This window comes from Podarcis erhardii (genome assembly GCF_964252035.2).
Source record: "Podarcis erhardii genome assembly, chromosome: 15".
Classification (NCBI taxonomy): Eukaryota; Metazoa; Chordata; class Lepidosauria; order Squamata; family Lacertidae; genus Podarcis; species Podarcis erhardii.
In genome coordinates, this window is record NC_138505.1 from 15,845,007 (window position 1) to 15,862,059 (window position 17,053).

At 51.5% G+C, this 17,053-nt stretch overlaps 2 protein-coding genes across 5 annotated transcripts in view; both read right to left on the reverse strand.

Moving 5' to 3' along the window:
• CDC42BPG (CDC42 binding protein kinase gamma) overlaps nucleotides 1–4,906 on the reverse strand; it is a 53,273-nt gene extending 48,367 nt beyond the window's left edge. For all 3 annotated transcript variants that reach the window (XM_081842411.1, XM_081842410.1, XM_081842409.1), the window contains exon 1: nucleotides 4,717–4,906. In XM_081842411.1, coding sequence (XP_081698537.1) covers nucleotides 4,717–4,891 — 175 coding nt within the window. In that variant the 5' untranslated portion in view covers nucleotides 4,892–4,906. The remainder of the gene's footprint in view (nucleotides 1–4,716) is intronic.
• A 9,584-nt stretch (nucleotides 4,907–14,490) lies between these two features.
• EHD1 (EH domain containing 1) overlaps nucleotides 14,491–17,053 on the reverse strand; it is a 30,875-nt gene continuing 28,312 nt past the window's right edge. For both annotated transcript variants that reach the window (XM_081842458.1, XM_081842457.1), the window contains exons 5-6: nucleotides 16,780–16,944; nucleotides 14,491–15,199 (exon numbers count right to left, since the gene is read on the reverse strand). In XM_081842458.1, the coding sequence (XP_081698584.1) occupies nucleotides 14,675–15,199; nucleotides 16,780–16,944 (690 nt within the window). In that variant the 3' untranslated portion in view covers nucleotides 14,491–14,674. The remainder of the gene's footprint in view (nucleotides 15,200–16,779; nucleotides 16,945–17,053) is intronic.

Genomic DNA, 17,053 nt, shown 5'->3' on the forward strand with positions numbered 1-17,053 from the left:
AGAAGAACTGTCTTCAAAACAGGACTGACCAATTTTGGAGCGGGGGGTGGGATGGGGGAGGTTATCTAGGGATTATAAGAAGCTGCCTTATGCAGAGCCAAACTATTTGCCCAGCTAACTCAGTGTCAGCTATACAGACTGACAGAGGCTCTCTCTCTGTCTCCAGGATTTCAGAAAGGCAGTTGTTCCCTGCCCTACCTGGAGATGCTGCTGGGGGGGGTCACACCTGGGGAAGGGGTCACACCTGGGACTTTCTGCTCTCTCTCGTCTTCTGCTCCTTCAACACAAAATTCCAGGGCTGTGTACAAATGTGTGAATAAAACCCATGCAACACAGAACTAGTAGACAGCATGGGTCCCAGCTAGAAGACCGGGCGTGAAAAGTGCATCGTTAGAGAACTGTGGTACTCGCTTCTGCAGGAGGCAGTGACAGTCACCAGTTTGGATAGCCTTAAGAGAGGATTGGACAGATTTGTGGAGGAGAAGCCGGCTATCAAAGGCTGAGAGCTTTCTTGTGGGTTTCCCATATGGGCATCTGGGTGGTCGCTGGGGGAATTCGCCAAGCTCTTCTTAAGTGCTTATATGTGATAGAATTGTATTTCCTGATACAATACAATTCAGCTGTTTTGTAACCGTCACAAAAGGAGATTGTTTTGTGCCAGCATTGGTGTTGGGAAAAGGGGATGGGGATGGGCCTAATGCTATTGGGGGGGGGGGGGGTTGAATACATATGCACACTGATAGGGTTGGGAAATGTTTCTGGTCCACAGCCACTGCAAATATCACATTTCCGGAGCCAAAATCCAACGTCCTAGGTCCAAGGCATAAAGGACCCATCTAAATCTCCATGCTGTATGTTTCTTTCCAACTGTAAAACCCAGTGTTAATGGATACAGTCATACCACGGGTTACGAACGCTGCAGGTTGCGCATTTTCAGGTTGCAGACCACACCGAACCCGGAAGTACCGGAACGGGTTACTTCCAGGATTTGGCGCTCACGCATGCGCAGAAGCACTAAATCACGTTACGTGCATGCGCAGACACGGCGCTTTGGGTTGCAAACATGCCTCCTGCACGGATCACGTTCGCAACCCAATGTATGACTGTAATAGGAAAAACCTCTCTCTATGGGAGACTTTAGAGAGCTGCTGCCAGTCAGAACAGTACAAACTGGTGTACGCAGTATTTTGTGGTGTGGTTTAAAGATGTGAAGGCTTGGGGGGGAACAAGAAACATGGGAGGGCAGGAGCTGTCACCCCCCCCAAAAAAACCACTTTTTTTCCAGGCCTTCACATTGCCAGTTGTGGGGCAAGCCCTCTCTGACCTCTGCTTATAGTGCTCAGAAATTCCACTTCCCAGTGTGAGGGCCTGGGTCTCATTCAGTCTAAGGCAGCCTTCTGTGTCCTTAACAAATGATGCTGAGGGAGGGGTAAATGCTCCACTCTGAAGAGGAGCCCATCTGCTTGTGGCATCCTGGCTCTTACCTCAATAGGAACAGGTGCTACAAGACAGCTGTGCGGTTAACCAAGGCTTGCCAGTCTCAGCAGAAGCAGCTGGCATTCGGAGATCTCAGCTGGCCTCCAGGCTGTTGCTGGGTGCAACTCAAAGGGGTGGATTCAGCTGCAGAACTTTAGGGACCAAGTTACCTAAAGGGGTGTCTTCTCCCGTATGAACCTGCCCAGGGCCTTCAGATTATTGGCGGCCCCAATCCCCCCCGCCACAACTTTAGAGGCTCTCAGTAGGTGGCAAGTGGGACAAGGCAGTCTGTCTGGTGGCACCACGGTTTATGGGACTCTCTCGTCAGAAATCCCTCTCCCTTGCCAAGTTTGTCATCCTTTAGGCAGCTCCAGCCCTACTATTAGGCAAAGTGAGGTTGTGGGAGGTGGCAGCAGCAAAGGGATGGAAAGCAAAGGAAGGCACTCACCCACCAGCTAGCAATTAGCCTGCTGCCTTCAGGGACTGTGGAGGTGGTTGTCCCATCACCACTGTTGAAGCAAAATGGTGTTCTGGTTGGCTTCTGGAAGGAGGGGCACCATCTGGCCCTTTCCTCAGGCGGCAAAATGTCTTGGGCTGGCCCTGCCTTTAGGTGCCGACTTAACACCACACTCGTGGCTTCTCGGACAGTTGCATCGGCCTCCTTTGCTGCCGTTAGGTTAAATTCTATGTTTCGGGTTTTTATTTTTATTTTTGTTTTCAAACACCATTGTTCCAAGCTGCCCTGACTGCTTTGAAGCAGGAAAGTGGGGCACCCTCAGAAGTATCCAGGAGGGCTGTTTCATAGAGCAGAGAAACACCCCCAGAGTTGTGTCTGAGCAACTTGGCCTGGCTCCGAGGGCCTTCTGGCAGTTCCCTCACTGCGAGGAGTGAAGTTACAGAGGGCCTTCTCAGTAGTGGCGGAAAACGGGTACGCTTATACTTTTTATGCTCAGAAGTTAGGAATAAACTGCTGAATAACACACACACACACACACACCGCAGATGTTAATGAGTGGAGGAAGAGAAGAGGATCTCCCAGGATCAAGCAAAACCACACAGGCTTCACCAACCTGGTGCCCTCAGATGTTTCAGACCACAACCCCCATCAGCATGGCAAAGAATGCCCATTACATTGATGGTTCCACACCCCAACCTGGGCAATAATGCAAATCCTGAGTGTGCAAATGTGTTAAAGAAACTGGAGGTGGGAAAGAGCCTTCCTTGCCTCAGAGAAAGGCTGTCAGTCACAGCAGCAAATATTCTAACCTGGCATGAAAGGGTCCTGATGTCCCTAAACCCACCACAGAAGAGTCCTGCTGTTTCAGAGAGATTGAATTTCCACCCCTGGACCTGTCACCAAGGTCCTTTTTACAAGCAAGAGACAGGATGCAAAGCCCACAGGTGGCATGGCTGGCATTTGCCCGGCCATGTCTTTGCCCTCCTTTACCAAGCCATAGAATCATGGTGCTGGAAGGGACCTGAAGGATCATCCAGCAGAACCCTCTGAAATGCAGGAATAAGCCCCTGACTGTGATAGAGAAGCCACCAAAGGCTGGCATCTCAAGAGATAGGAAGGTCCCTTTCTGGCTTGGCTACATTCTCAGCGCACCACTTGAGGCGTGTGACATCGCCACACTGCTCCGTGACTCAGTTCCGCTCTCTGTGACGCAAGGGCACAGCCGGTCCATTCATTTCCTACTATGGCCTCCGTGGGGCATGACTGTGGGTGGTCCCAAGCAGGGAGGGTAATTTGTGGGTTGTTGTGGAGGTGGGACAGGCCAACCCTAGCGGGGAAACTAGCCAAAAGGAGGCTTCACCTGTTCCATTCTAGATACACATACACCAAAATCAAGCCCAAAGGTATCTCCCAGATTCAATTCCTGGCATCTCCAGGTAGGGTTGGGAGCGGTCATGGATAGCTGCTGCCAGTCCGTGTAGACTGCACTGAGCTAGCTAGAGCCAATGGTCTGATTCAGTATAAACTGGCTTCCCATGTTGACGAGTTCTGCGTAGCTAAGGAAGCTTTGCCATTCTTGCGATAAGCATCAGCCCGGTTTGTCCACCACTCACCCCAAGCAACCAGTTTTCTTATTCCCACAGCCATGGCGGTCAACAGCAAAGGCTGGGTATCCTCTCCAAATGATGCATGCTACAACTCCCATCACCCCTGACCATTGGCCATACTAGATTCTGGAGCGGACGGGAGTTAAAAATCCAAAACATCTGGGGAGAAGCCCTGCTGACGGCCCCTAGTCTATAGTGGGGGAAAGAAGAGGGCTTGGGTGGTCCCTTCAGTAGCTCTCAGTCCCTTGTGGCAGAGAATTCTGTGGGTGTTTTTACTCTCCGAATCCCGCAGGTTGAATCAGTGGGAGGGAGGCACTCTGCACATGCTTAAAGAGAAGTACCCATACTACAGCAGTATGTAGACAAATTGGAACAGGTCCAGAGGGAGGCAGCAAAGATGGTCAGGGGTATAGAAAATGAGCCCCAGGTAGTAAAGCTGAACAAAATATGGTGTGTTTAATTGGTGCGGGTTTGCAGGTTGTGATACCTCTGCAATTCAGATACTCGAATGAGTGTTAGATAAGCACTGGACAGTGTGGCAGATGCACAACATACATTTAAGGCCCACTTAAAACACATGCCTTCCCCCAAATAATCCTGGGAACTGCGGCTCCCCCCTCACAGAGATACAGGTGCCATGGAATCACAGCAAACTACAGTTCCCAGAATTCCTTTGAGAGAGGGGGAGCCATGTGCATACTAGGTATGCATCTAGGTATTAAATCTCTGCTGTCCCAGAAAGCCTTGATCTAGTAGTCTTTAAGATCCAAGGCACCAGATTTTGGTTGAACATTAGGAGAGACTTCTTGACAGCAAGAGGGGTTCACCAAGGGAGCCAATCGCCTTGCCGGGGGTTGATGGTGGTGGGGCTGTCCCTGGCTGGAGATCTTCAAGCAGAGGCACCTGTTGGACACATGCCAGCCAAAAAGCGGGTTGGACTAGACCGCCTTCATGAACCGAGGCCCACCTTCACCTCTTCGGGTATTTTATGTTACTACTTTACATGCTTCAGAACTCAGCCTCAGACCTTCCTCTCCGCCACGCTAAACAAGCTCCTTGCTCTCCCCCTGCGAGAAGTCTTAACTCCGAGAAACTGACTGGCCCCGGCCCCGCAAGCCCCCGCCGCGCCGGAGAGGCGCTCTGCACGCGCCCAGAGTCCTGCCGCTGCCCACTCACCCCAGTCCAGGAAGCGCTGCACGTTCTTTTCCCGCCGCAGGGGGGCGCCGCTGCACTCCTGGTGGACACAGAGCAGCAGGTCTAGCAGCGCCTCCAGCCCCGGCTCGGCCGCCGCCCCTTCGCCCAGCAGCGCCTCCCGCAGCCCGGCCAGGCGCCGCTCCACCGGGCTGCACATGATCGCCGCCGCGGAGCTGGAGCGGGACAGGCGAGGACGCCGCGGGAGCCCGGCCAGCAATGCCGCCGCCGCCGCCGCCGCCGACGCTGGAGCAGCCAGAGGAGCGCCCCGCCCCGATGCTGGTGGGATGGGCGCAACCCGACACCTGGCCCAGCTGGGAGCGGGAGGAGGAGGAGGGCGAGGGCGCCGCCGGAGCGGGAGCGCCCGCAGGGACCAGCGCCACCCTCCTCCCGGGCGCCGATGCCCCAGACGCGCCCCTGCGGTTACTCTATGTTGCCGGCACGGGCTGGCAGCAGCGCATCGCCGGGCTTGCAGGTGTGGGCTCTTTCACAGCCCAACGCGGAGACGCCACGCGGGGCTCACCGTGAAGACAGGATGCCGGGCCACGGGGCAGCCAGGCTCCTATCCTAGAATTGGCAAGGGTCACGAGGGGCATCTTAGTCTAGCTCCTGCCACGCAGGAATCTCTTGCCCAACGTGGGGCTCGAACCCACGACTCTGAAATTAGGAACCTTCTGCTCCCAGTTCCATCCCTGTGCATGCATAGCTGGTGAGATGGGATGCCAGATGTGACCCTTCCTCTAATTCCAACTGAATCAGGCGCAAAGGATTTGAATAGTAAACATTCCTGCATTGCAGGGGGTTGGACTAGATGACCCTTGGGATCCCAGCTCTACAATCCTATGATTCTGTGCTTTCCCCCCCCCCCACAGGGTTAAAACTGAGAGGGAAGGGTAATGGTGGCAGGGACAGAATGTCAGGTCCAGCCCTCCTATTAGATCACCTGAGGTGTTCATCACAGGCCAATGTCATTTTGGCACCTAATGGGAATCATAAAATGGCAAAACAAGAGGAAAGGTAAAGGACCTCTGGATGATTAAGACCAGTCAATGGTGACTATGAGGTGCGGCACTTCTCACTTCAGGCTGAGGGAGTCGGTGTTTGTCCACAGCTTTCTGGGTCATGTGGCCAGCATGACTAAACTGCTTCTGGTGCAACAGAAACACTGAGATGGAAGCCAGAGCACACAGAAACACTGTTTACCTTCCTGCCGGAGTGGTACCTATTTATCTACTCGCACTGGTGAGCTTTCGAACTGCTAGGTTGGCAGAAGCTGGGACAGAGCAACGGGAGCTCACCCGTCATGTGGATTTGAACCGCCGACCTTCCCATCGGCAAGCCCAAGAGTGGTTTAGACCACAGCGCCACCCGCATCCCTTTGGTGCACAAAATGGCACCTCCATCCCCACCTGGGAGGAAGGGGAACAAGGAGGGAATGAAAATCTACATTGGGCTCTGCTGTCCCTGTGGATCTCGCCGCCTGAGGCAGAGATGGTTGCACCGGCCCTGCAATGGAGGGATGCCCATTGGCCACCAACTCTCCCCTTGCAAAGAGCAGCCCTGAGAACACCTGTTACACAGGGCTGCAAATACAATCTGGACCAGCATTGCTCACTCTGCCTGGCAGCAACGCTCCAGGGTCTCCCTCTGGAGAAAGGTTTCCCCATCACCAGTTACCTGATCTTTTTACCTGGAGATACCTGGGACCTCCCTGCATGCAAAGCAGGTGCCCTGCTTATCTCATTCCAAATCATAGCTCAATAAGGCAGCATATGGAGACTGATCAGCCATCTGCACTAGGCATTCAGAAATTGCATCTAGGTGTCACCTGAGGCCCCCTCCAGTTTTGACAGCAGATGGCACTGGGTTGCCGCCCTAAGTCTTGTAGTTGCATATAGCCACCATGACTAATAGCCATGGACTGCTTATGCCTGCTTAAAGGTAAAGGTAAATGGCCCCCTGACCCTTTAGACCGTGACCAACTCTGGGGTTGTGGCGCTCATCTCGCTCTATAGGCTGAGGGAGCCGGCGTTTGTCCGCAGACAGCTTCCAGGTCATGTGGCCAGCATGACTAAGCCGCTTCTGGTGAACCAGAGCAGCGCACGGAAACGCCGTTTACCTTCCCGCTGGAGCGGTACCTATTTATCTACTTGCACTTTGACGTGCTTTCGAACTGCTAGGTTGGCAGGAGCAGGGACTGAGCAACGGGAGCTCACCCCGTTGCGGGGATTTGAACCACCGACCTTCTGATCAGCAAGTCCTAGGCTATGTAGTTTAATCCACAGCGCCACCAACGTCCCACTTAGATCCATCTAATTCCCTTTCCAAAGACATTTAAGCACTGGGGGACTGCAAGTTCCATCCATTAGCACCACTGCCGCTGCTGTGCCTCCTGCACGGGGCTCACCTAATCCAACCTCTTCCAGCTGCGCAATCATCAACCCGACCCCCTTGCCCTGCACCTGTCTACATGCCCAATCCAAAAGTCCTGGGGGGGGGGGAGTTTCCAGCTTGCGTGAAGCTGCACTGCCCTCTGCTGGGAAAAACAGCAGCAATAGTTAATACTCACACTTGGGGAGCAGAACAAACGCCAGCCGGTTCTGTACCCACTTGCCACAAAAGGCCCTTAGAGCATGGGTAGGTAAACTAAGGCCTGGAGGCCAGATCCGGCCCAATCGCCTTCTAAATCCGGCCCACGGACGGTCTGGGAATCAGCATGTTTTTACACTAGCCCAATGGTTGCCATTAATTTGATTTTGAATTGATTTTAAAATGAATGATTTTAGAATGCTGTGTTACTTTTATTGTTGTTAGCCGCTCTGAGCCCAGCTTCGGCTGGGGAGGGCAGAATATAAATAAAATAAATTATTATTATTATCATCATCATCATCATCATCCTTTTATTTAAAATGCATCTCTGGGTTATTTGTGGGGCCTAGGAATTTGTTCTCCCCCCCCCTTCAAAATACAGTCTGGCCCCCACAAGGTCTGAGGGACAGTGGACTGGCCCCCAGCTGAAAAAGTTTGCTGACTCCTGCCTTAGAGCCTGAGGCTGTGCATACAGATATAAGAGACTGCCTGCTGGATCAGGCCAATGGCTCATCTTAGTCCAGCATCCTGTTCTCACAGGGGCCACCCAAATGACCGTGGGAAAGCAAGCAGATTCCGAGCACAAGAGCAACTCTCCCTTCTCATGGTTTCCAGAGAGTGGTATTCAGAAGCATTGCTGCCTCCGACTGGGGAGGCACAGCACAACCATTGCGGCTTGTAGCCATCGATAGCCCTCTCCTCCATGAATTTCTTTCATCCTCTGTTCAAGCCATCGAGGTAGACGGCCATCACCGCCTCCTGCGGCAGGGAGTTCCAGTTTAACCATGTGCTGCGTTAAGGAGGACTCCCTTTCATCTGCCCCAAACCTTCCAGCATTTAGCTTCATGTTAGGAGGGAGGTAGAAAAAGCTTTTCCCTTGCCTACTTTCTCTATGTCATGCATGATAGTATAACCTTTTATCATGCTGCCTCTTGCATTTTCTCTAAACCATGGGTAGGCAAACTAAGGCCCAGGGGCCGGATCTGGCCCAATCGCCTTCTAAATCCGGCCCGCGGACGGTCCGGGAATCAGCATGTTTTTACATGAGTAGAATGTGTCCTTTTATTTAAAACACATCTCTGGGTTGTTTGTGGCGCATAGGAATTCGTTCATTTTTTCCCAAAATATAGTCCGGCCCCCCACAAGGTCTGAGGGCCTGCTGAAAAAGTTTGCTGATTCCTGAATCTGAACTAAAAAATCCAAAATGCTGCAAGCTTCCCTCACAGGGGATTTGCTCCACACACCCCCCGATCATTTTAAGTTCCCCTTTTCTGAACATTTTCCAACTCTGCAACATCCTTTCTGAGGTTGAGAGACCAGACCTGTACAAAGTAATACCAATGTGGCTATGCGGACAGCATCCCTGGCCTAGCAGGGGTTACTGACTGGGAGTGGCTAAATTTCAAATCATATCACCCCTCACTCCTATCTTTACGGAGTAAGTTTGTCTCAACACAAGTACCCTGCTTTGGATGAAGTCACACCCCTCCAGTCTGGAACTGCATCACAAACATAGGAATCACTGAGCTGCGATACCTGCATTCCAGGGGGTTGGACTAGATGACCGCTGGGGTTCCCTTTCCAACTCTACAATTCCAACTCTGCAGTTTTATGGTTCTCTGTTTAGACATGCAAACAGCGACTTCAGCCAGCAGAGGGCAGCAGCCTCATGCTTCCCCTTGGTAGGCACCCACAAAAATGGGTGCGCATGCCCAGATTGCAAGTGTGCCCCACCTCTGCTCCAGCAAGCAAGACTATCTCTCTCACACACACACACTGCTAGGAAGCAGGACTTGGGACTCTTGTGAGTTTCCTTCCTTGGACTCTGCTCCAAACAGGGCAGGAGATGATGGGCTCAAGAATATTGCCAGATGCTCAAGATGGCCTGTGCGATGATGTGACCTTCTTCCCTTTAGAGAAAAAGAGATAAGCATCCACAGGATTATTCTCTCTGCAGGGAACAGACTTATCCTTGGGACGTGGGAAGGAATCTTTTTGCCTTTTAAGAGGGGAGAGCAGCCAAAAGAAGCCCCTCCCACAGCACTACTAGCTTCTTCCTCTTAAGCCCCAGCCCTATTCTTGCTGCCCCCTCTCGCCTGATCCCAGGCTTCATGGGGGAGGCTGCGGCTCAGTGGCAGGGAAGATGCTTGGCACACAGAAGCGCCAGGCACAATCTGACCCCAGCCATATTTCAAATTCTCAAAACCTTTATTGGCATACATACAAGGCTCCAATAAGGTCCGGTACAATAAAACCACTCAGCAAAAATGTTCACGAATATTCACCTTGTGTTGCAGAAACCCAGTTGCTATCTCCATCTTAGCCCCATCCTGAATAAACATAAGGAAGGCTACCTTGCATTCATCTTAATGCTACTCCCTGCTAACAACCGATTATTGAACTTAGATCTAATTGTTTGATACCAGGGGCAAAAGAACACATGCAACCAGTGCTTTTTTTCTGGGGGGATGCAGGGGGGACGCATACCCCTAAACATTTTGTGAATCTTTGTACTTTTGTCCATTTACTATATTTATTTTTCCCAATTTGAACTATAAAATGGTGATTTCCTCGAGACAAAATGAGAGTACCCCTAAACATTTTTTTAGAAAAAAAAGCACTGTGCGCAACTGATTCTGTTTGTCTCTGTCCAGAGTCATAGTCTCTGCACGAATGCTATTTTCTGAAATCTCCCCTGTAGTCTTGCTGAAAGTAATACATTCAGTCTTGCCAGCATGTACACCCTGCACTGATTCAGGTTGATCAAATGGCAGAGATAAGTTGCCACTGGCTGTCCACCCAACTTTGCAGAGTTGTGGGGGATAAAACAGGAAGAGAGCTCTGGCATTTCCTAAAAAAGGAACTCACTGGAAATAGGAAGAGAACTCTGGTTCCTTCGAGGAAATAATTTGAACATCTAGGTTTGGCTCAAACTTTTGGGCGAAGAAGAAAGTGAAGAAGAGGGCGGGGGAGAGATGGTGGTGCCCAGAACAGATTATTGCATGCCTGAAACTCTCAAGTCCAAAAAAACTGCAGGGGAGAAACGAGGCTGATTTTCACTTGGGTCAAAGACCCAGTTTGGCACTCATCTCCATGCGCATTTGCGTACACAAAAATCACAGGCTGGGAGCCTCAATGGCACCCCTCTGGAGGTTTCACCCAGGGCAAAAAAACATGGCTAGTCCCCCTGTGGCTACGGCTCTGAAAAACTGCACCCACACCTGACTGCAACTGGAATCCCCTCTGGCCCCCTGATCACCTGTCACAGAGCATTTGGCTTTGGCGAGGGCTGGGTGGTGGCACCAGACACACACACACTGCCAGCCAAAAAGTGCCCCCTCGCTGTTATCCCGGGGCAGGGGCAGATCAAGGCTTCACAAGGAGGAATCTTCCAGCTGCCATGGCCCCCACCTGCCTAGCCAGCCCCTTCAAAGCTATTGTGGCATTACAGACATGAGCCGGCTGCTCTGCAGGCCCAGAGACTGGTCCTTGTGGGTCTCCACCCACCCACCCACCCACCCACCCACCCACTCCCTTCTCGCTTGCTCCGGGCTGTTTCCTGGCCCCTGGGACCAGCTATAAGCAAGAATGTTGGCATGAACCCAGGGCAAAGATAAGCTGGAATGCTTGGACTGCAGGAAACCCTTTTCTAAATGGGGATGGGAAGGAATGCCTCATCGAGCCGCACACCGGCATTCCTGGGGGTGACTGCACCAGACAGGAATCAGACCAGCTTCCAATCATAAAGTCCTTTAAGGGCACAAGAGAGACTTCCCTCTCTCTCTCTGGGCAGCCAGCATCACTTTCCCCAGCACACTATCTCCAGTGAGTTAATGGGGTAATTTGCTCACCCTCCTCCTAAGCCGTTTTGGTTTTTTTGTGCAACATCAATCCATCTTCCAGCTTATGCAAGAGCAAAAGCACCCTCTTTTGTTTTCAAATGAGAATCGTTTTGTGCAAACCAGGACAAACTAGTTTACAGTGGTACCTCGGGTTACATACGCTTCAGGTTACAGACTCTGCTAACCCAGAAACAGTGCTTCAGGTTAAGAACTTTGTTTCAGGATAAGAACAGAAATCAGCGGCAGCAGGAGGCCCCATTAGCTAAAGTGGTGCTTCAGGTTAAGAACAGTTTCAGATTAAGAACGGACCTCTGGAACGAATTAAGTTTTAACCCGAGGTACCACTGTATTTCAAAATAGGGCTTGTCTAAACGACCCACCTCCAAACCACAGTTTCCCGTTCTGGCTGGCACAAAGCCAATCCTATTTTAAACCAACTAATCAGCTGGATATCTCAGTTGGTTAGAACATGGTGCTGATAACGCCAAGTTTGCAAATTTGACCCCCGTACGGGTCAGCTGCATTGCAGGGAGTTGCGCAGCTAGAAGATGATCCTCAGGATTCCTTCCAAAAAAAATCTATGATTCTAACTACAGCTTGTCCTGATTTTGCTAGAACAGCAACTGGTGGTTTGTTGGGAACAGATACTTCCAATCACTTCCTTCTCAGTGGCGTAGCGTGGGTTGTCAGCACCCGGGGCAAAGCAAGTAATTTGTGCCCCCTAAACCGTGGATTTGCACCCCCTAACCCTAACCCCCAGATGTTGCGCCCGGTGCGCCCGGCCCCCCCTGCACCCCCCACGCTACGCCACTGTTCCTTCTGGCTGAAGATGGAAGGGAAAATACCTGCTTATGAATGGCTATTCCTAGCCTTGAGCTTTTTGAGCCACCTCAAGTTAGCGATAAGAACATAAGCAGAACTGTGCAGGATCAGGACCATCTAGTCCAGAATCCTCTTCTCACAGTTGCAAACCAGATGCCTATTATGGGAAACCTGCAAGCAGGACCTGAACACAAGAGCCCTCTGCCCTTCTGCGGTTTCCAGCAAATGGTATTCATAAAGCATTGCTGCCTCCGACAATGAAGGCAAGCGCATAAGCCATCCTGGCTAGTAGCCATCAATAGCCCTTTCCTTTCCAGGAACATGTCCAATCCTCTTTTAAAGCCATCCAATATGGTGGCCATCCGTGCCTCCCGTGGGAGGGAGTTCCACAGGTTAACGCTTTGCTGCATAAAGAAGGAATTTCTTTTATCTGCCCTGAATCTTCCAACATTTCACTTCATGGGCCTTATGTTTTAGTGCTATGAGAGAGGGAGGAAAACCTTTCCTCTATTCGCTTTCTCCTGGCCACCTTCACTTTCAGGGTGAAGATTCCAAATATCTTCAACATTTCCATGACAACAGGGGAAACCATCACATTAACTGAAATAGCACTCTTTCTCAGAGATAAAAACCCATGAACCAGACAGGTGCGTTCTTTGACTCGTTATTTATATCATACGATCCTCAATGAAACGGAGCCGGGAGTTTTCTGCATTTGCAATACGCACAAACATAATTTGCACCTGTCAACACCCTGATACCTAACACACAAGAATTCAATTGTTGGCATGGATGCATAGGGGGACAGGACAGCTGGCTACATAAACCCCACCACATGGGAATCCCTTGCAGACGACCGCGGTGCCTGGAGACGGACATCCGGGTCGTGAATCCACAGCAGTGCCCAGAGGAGGAATGACCGGTGGGAGGAGCGCAGAAGAGAAGAAATACCTGGTGCATCTGCAGCAGCACAACCGGACGCCTTCATCTGCCCCAGCTGCAATGAAACATGTCTCTCCCATATCGGTCTCTACAGCCCTGGCAGGAGCTGCAAAGGCACACTCCTCTACTGTCCCCCAAGACAGACAAGATGCCAACTCTAGGGAGCTGTGTCCTGTGGAGCCTTGGGCTAAGCAGGACTTGCACTGAATGGTCAGGGGTGGGTTCTGTGTTCAGTAATCTTCCCCACTGAAAGCACTACACCTTTCCAGGTTCATCCAGGTTGAAGTTTCTGGCTTTGCTGTGTAGCCAACGACAGCCCATCTTGTTGGCACTGGAGCAGCACAGGGTTATTAAACTTTTAAAATACTAAAGTGTGGGGGGGGGTTTGGGGGGGAATGAAGAGGCAGCTGCAAATCTCCAAAAATCAACTTTAATGCAAGGGGTGCAGGTGGAACATTCAACAGCCCCCTCTGCTTCTGACACCGAGCTGCACTTTTGACCCCCCTCCGAGGTCTTAGCAGGATCTAATCCCAATAAGCAGCTCTGGACAGACTCAGCCAATCATGTTCCATCTACAGGGTTAAGATACTGGCCCATCTTCCTTCAACCTTCTGGCAGAGGGCAGGGTGGGCAAAATTTATCCCTCCGACCCAAACACACACAGAGAGGTTGAAGTCATTTTGGGGGTGGGGGGGAGGCTGTAATGCCAACCCCCAACCATATCTCCTTCCTTCCTTGGCAGGCCTGGTGGGTAACAAAGACCATCATAAGCCTCCCTCTCTTCAGACACAACATACAACCTTAATATCTTCAAATACTTTTCCATGCACAAGTCCTGGATTTTCTGAACGAAACAGACCGCAGGGTCTAGCTCATCCCTGGAGACCTCCATGCCCACTGTGGAGCCCACCCCTGCCAGAAAATCAGTGCAATATGGAGAACCCGCCCCCCTTCCAATCAATGCCACCCCCCATCACCTCCCTATCAATTGCCCAGTGCCTGCATGGCATGGCGGGGTGGGGGGGGGGAAGGGGAGATGTATTCGGTGCAGCGTCAACCCTTTGCCACCGGGATGTGAGCAGCTGGTCCCATTAAATCCCATTATAGCACCACTTTGTAAAGGCACAGGGTGGGTGGGTGGAGGAGGAAGTGATGTAAAAAAACATCAACCACCTCTTAGGCAAAGCAGGAAGTGATGCGTCCGTCTGAGGTGTCAAAACAGGTGGTGGTGCACATGCTCAGAAAGTGACTGTGATAGCGTGGGGGGGCAGTGAGGAGGTTGCCAAGGCTGGGTGGCATCACCCAAGAAGTGGGGGCTGGCCCCACAATGATCCAGAGGCCCTGAACCAGGACCCGAACACCACTGGATGCGAGGAAATTATGGACACCCTCTCGAGCGTCGGCTGGGAAAACGAGCCCAGGTGAGCCCCTAGTCAGACAGGTGCTGGGACTGGCACCACACCTGGTGGGAAAAGGGGCATCCCCACTGCTGAGGGCTCTCGTCTAGAGAAGAGGATACCGACAGGAGAGAGATCCCTCCCCAGCACCACACAAGACGACTGCCTCAAAGATAGCAGATGTATTAAAACATTTCTTTAAAAAACGAAATCATCTGTGGGTTTGGGGTGGCGTCTTTTGTTCTCGTGGGGCGGGGGAGTTCAAAGTCGAGTTCCTGAGGGCAGGCGGCCCACCCAAGGCTGGGCAGAGTCAAGAGGCGGGGGCCCCTCCCACTCGACAGGGAGGTGGCATCATTCATGCCTGCGCTTGGAGGGCGGCACCAGGTGGGAGGGCAGTTCGGTGGGCAGCTCGTGCCCCTCCAGCTTGACCTTGATGAGGTGGTTGGCAAGGGCAAACTCCTCGTCGTCCAGCAGCCCGTCCTTGTCCACGTCCGCCAGCTTCCAGATCTTGCCCAGGACGGTGTTGGGCAGCTTGGACTTGACCATCTCCTTCTTGGCGCTGGCGCCTGTGATTTTGCCGTTGACGGGTGAGAGGGTGTAGAAGATCTCGTCGTACGTGGGCTTGTCCTTGCTCACCACCCACTCCAGGTCGTCGATGCCCTCGCCCGCCCCCTCGCCGTAGCCGTGGCCGAAGGGCCCGTTCATAGTGCCCTCGAAGGCCCCGCCCTTCACCACCTGCGAGGGCATCTGAGCCTCCTCCTGCCGCACCATCACCATCAGGCGCGCAATGTCGTTGGCCAGCATGTCGTCCACCGCGTCCAGCAGCTTCAACTTCAGCGGCTGGAACTTGCTGAAGTCCTGCGTAAGCAGCTGCTCCTGGGGGGGGGGGGCAACAAGGTGGACATGTGAAGCGCCTGGAGTAAAATCCAGCATTCCGTTCTTGTTTTTGTATATAATTTTTATTAATTTTTCTGTTTTACAATCTAAAGTACTTATTTTTTACATCCTTAAAATATAAATGATTTCCCTTCTCCTCTTTCCATGGTTCATTTTACGTATCATAAATCCCTGTATATTTTACAAAAACTATACCGTTCAGCATTCCATTATTACAGCCATCATAACTTATTTACACTGTTGAATTTATCTTAATGCTGCCAGCGTTTTCAGCTGTACGCAGTTATTTCCCATATATTCAATAAACGTTTTCCAGTCATCTCTAAACGTATGTTCTTATTGTTCTCTTATTCTATATGTTAAGTCTGCGAGCTGTGTGTATTCTGTCAACTTAAGCTGCCACTCTTCTTTGGTTGAGACCTCGTTTTCCATTTTGGGGCTGACAAAACACAGGCCGCAGTAGTGGCATACATAAATAACCTTTGTTTGACACCTGGGAATTTCAATCTGAATTATCCCCAACAGAAAGGACTCTGTTTTTTTTTGGGGGGGGGAGTACTTTTTAAACATTTTTAAAAATTCATTATGGATCATTTCCCAATACTCTTTTACCCTTTAACAAATCCAACACATATGAAAGAACGTTCCCTCAATATCTTTGCATCTCCAGCACTTATACATCTTTGCAGGCCTACTCAGAGTTAAATACCATTTGTAAATCATTTTTAAGTAGTTCCCCTTCAAAGAATAACATGCTGCGAACTGCAAATCACTTTTCCAGAGTTTTTCGCCCAGTCTTCTGTTCTCAATAGTGGCCAAACGTCCTTAAGAACCTGGGAGTTCAGAAAGACTGCCTCTGAATCTGGAGGTTCCATTGGGAATGTTACCAAGCAGCCTGGATGCTGCTGGGTCCCCACCTAGTCCAGCCTCCTGGTCTCACTGTGGCTGACCTTTATGGGAAACCTGCGCTAGAGCAGCACTCTCCCCTCCCGTGATTTCCTGCGACTGGTCTTCAGAAGCATCGCCGCCTCTTGACTGTGGGGGAAGAGGAGCCCACCTGCAGGATCAGTCCAAAGGGCCTGAGCGCAACAGCGCCACTCCCCCCACTTGCAGTCCCCATAGCAACTGGTGCTCAGAGGCAGGAGGTCGGTGGTCCTTAAGCTGGCAGGCAAAAATCACAACTGACATCATAAGGAGAGCCCAGCCGCCAATTTTCAGCATTGTGATATATCACCAGCTAAACATCGTGATGTATCACAATGTCTGAAACAAGGATGGAGCCATGTAGAGGCATTGGCTGGCTTCACGGTTTTCCCCGCGTGATTCATTCCAGGGCCTGCTCTTGGGATTCGCAGGAAGGGAAGGGGGGGGGGAGAGTTAACAGGAGCTGCAGGAATCGAGAGAAGCATCGTTTGGCTTCACGGTTTCCCCTACATTGTGATTCTTGCAACACACACAAACATGCGGCAAGACTCCAGGACCCCCTTGCTCTCCAGGCAAGCCCAAGCCCTGCCTGCTCCTGTCCCAAACACACTACACAGGTCAACATTTCCCCATACCTGCATTTTCCTGAGGTTGGGGAAATCTCCCGGCGAGATCTGGTGCTCCCTCTCGATCTTCAGGTAGATCTCCCCCAGGTTGCTCACCAGCTCCTTCTTCTTGTTCTCCTTCCCGAAGACATTGGGCATCTCCTTCTTCAAGGAGCTGATGATGTAGGCATGGACCTGCAAGGGGGGTGGAGAGCAGAGACTGAGAACTCAGCAACTGCAGGTGACACAAGCGGCTGCAAAAATAAATGATGGGCGAGACGAGACCTTGCGTGGGGAGCCTGTC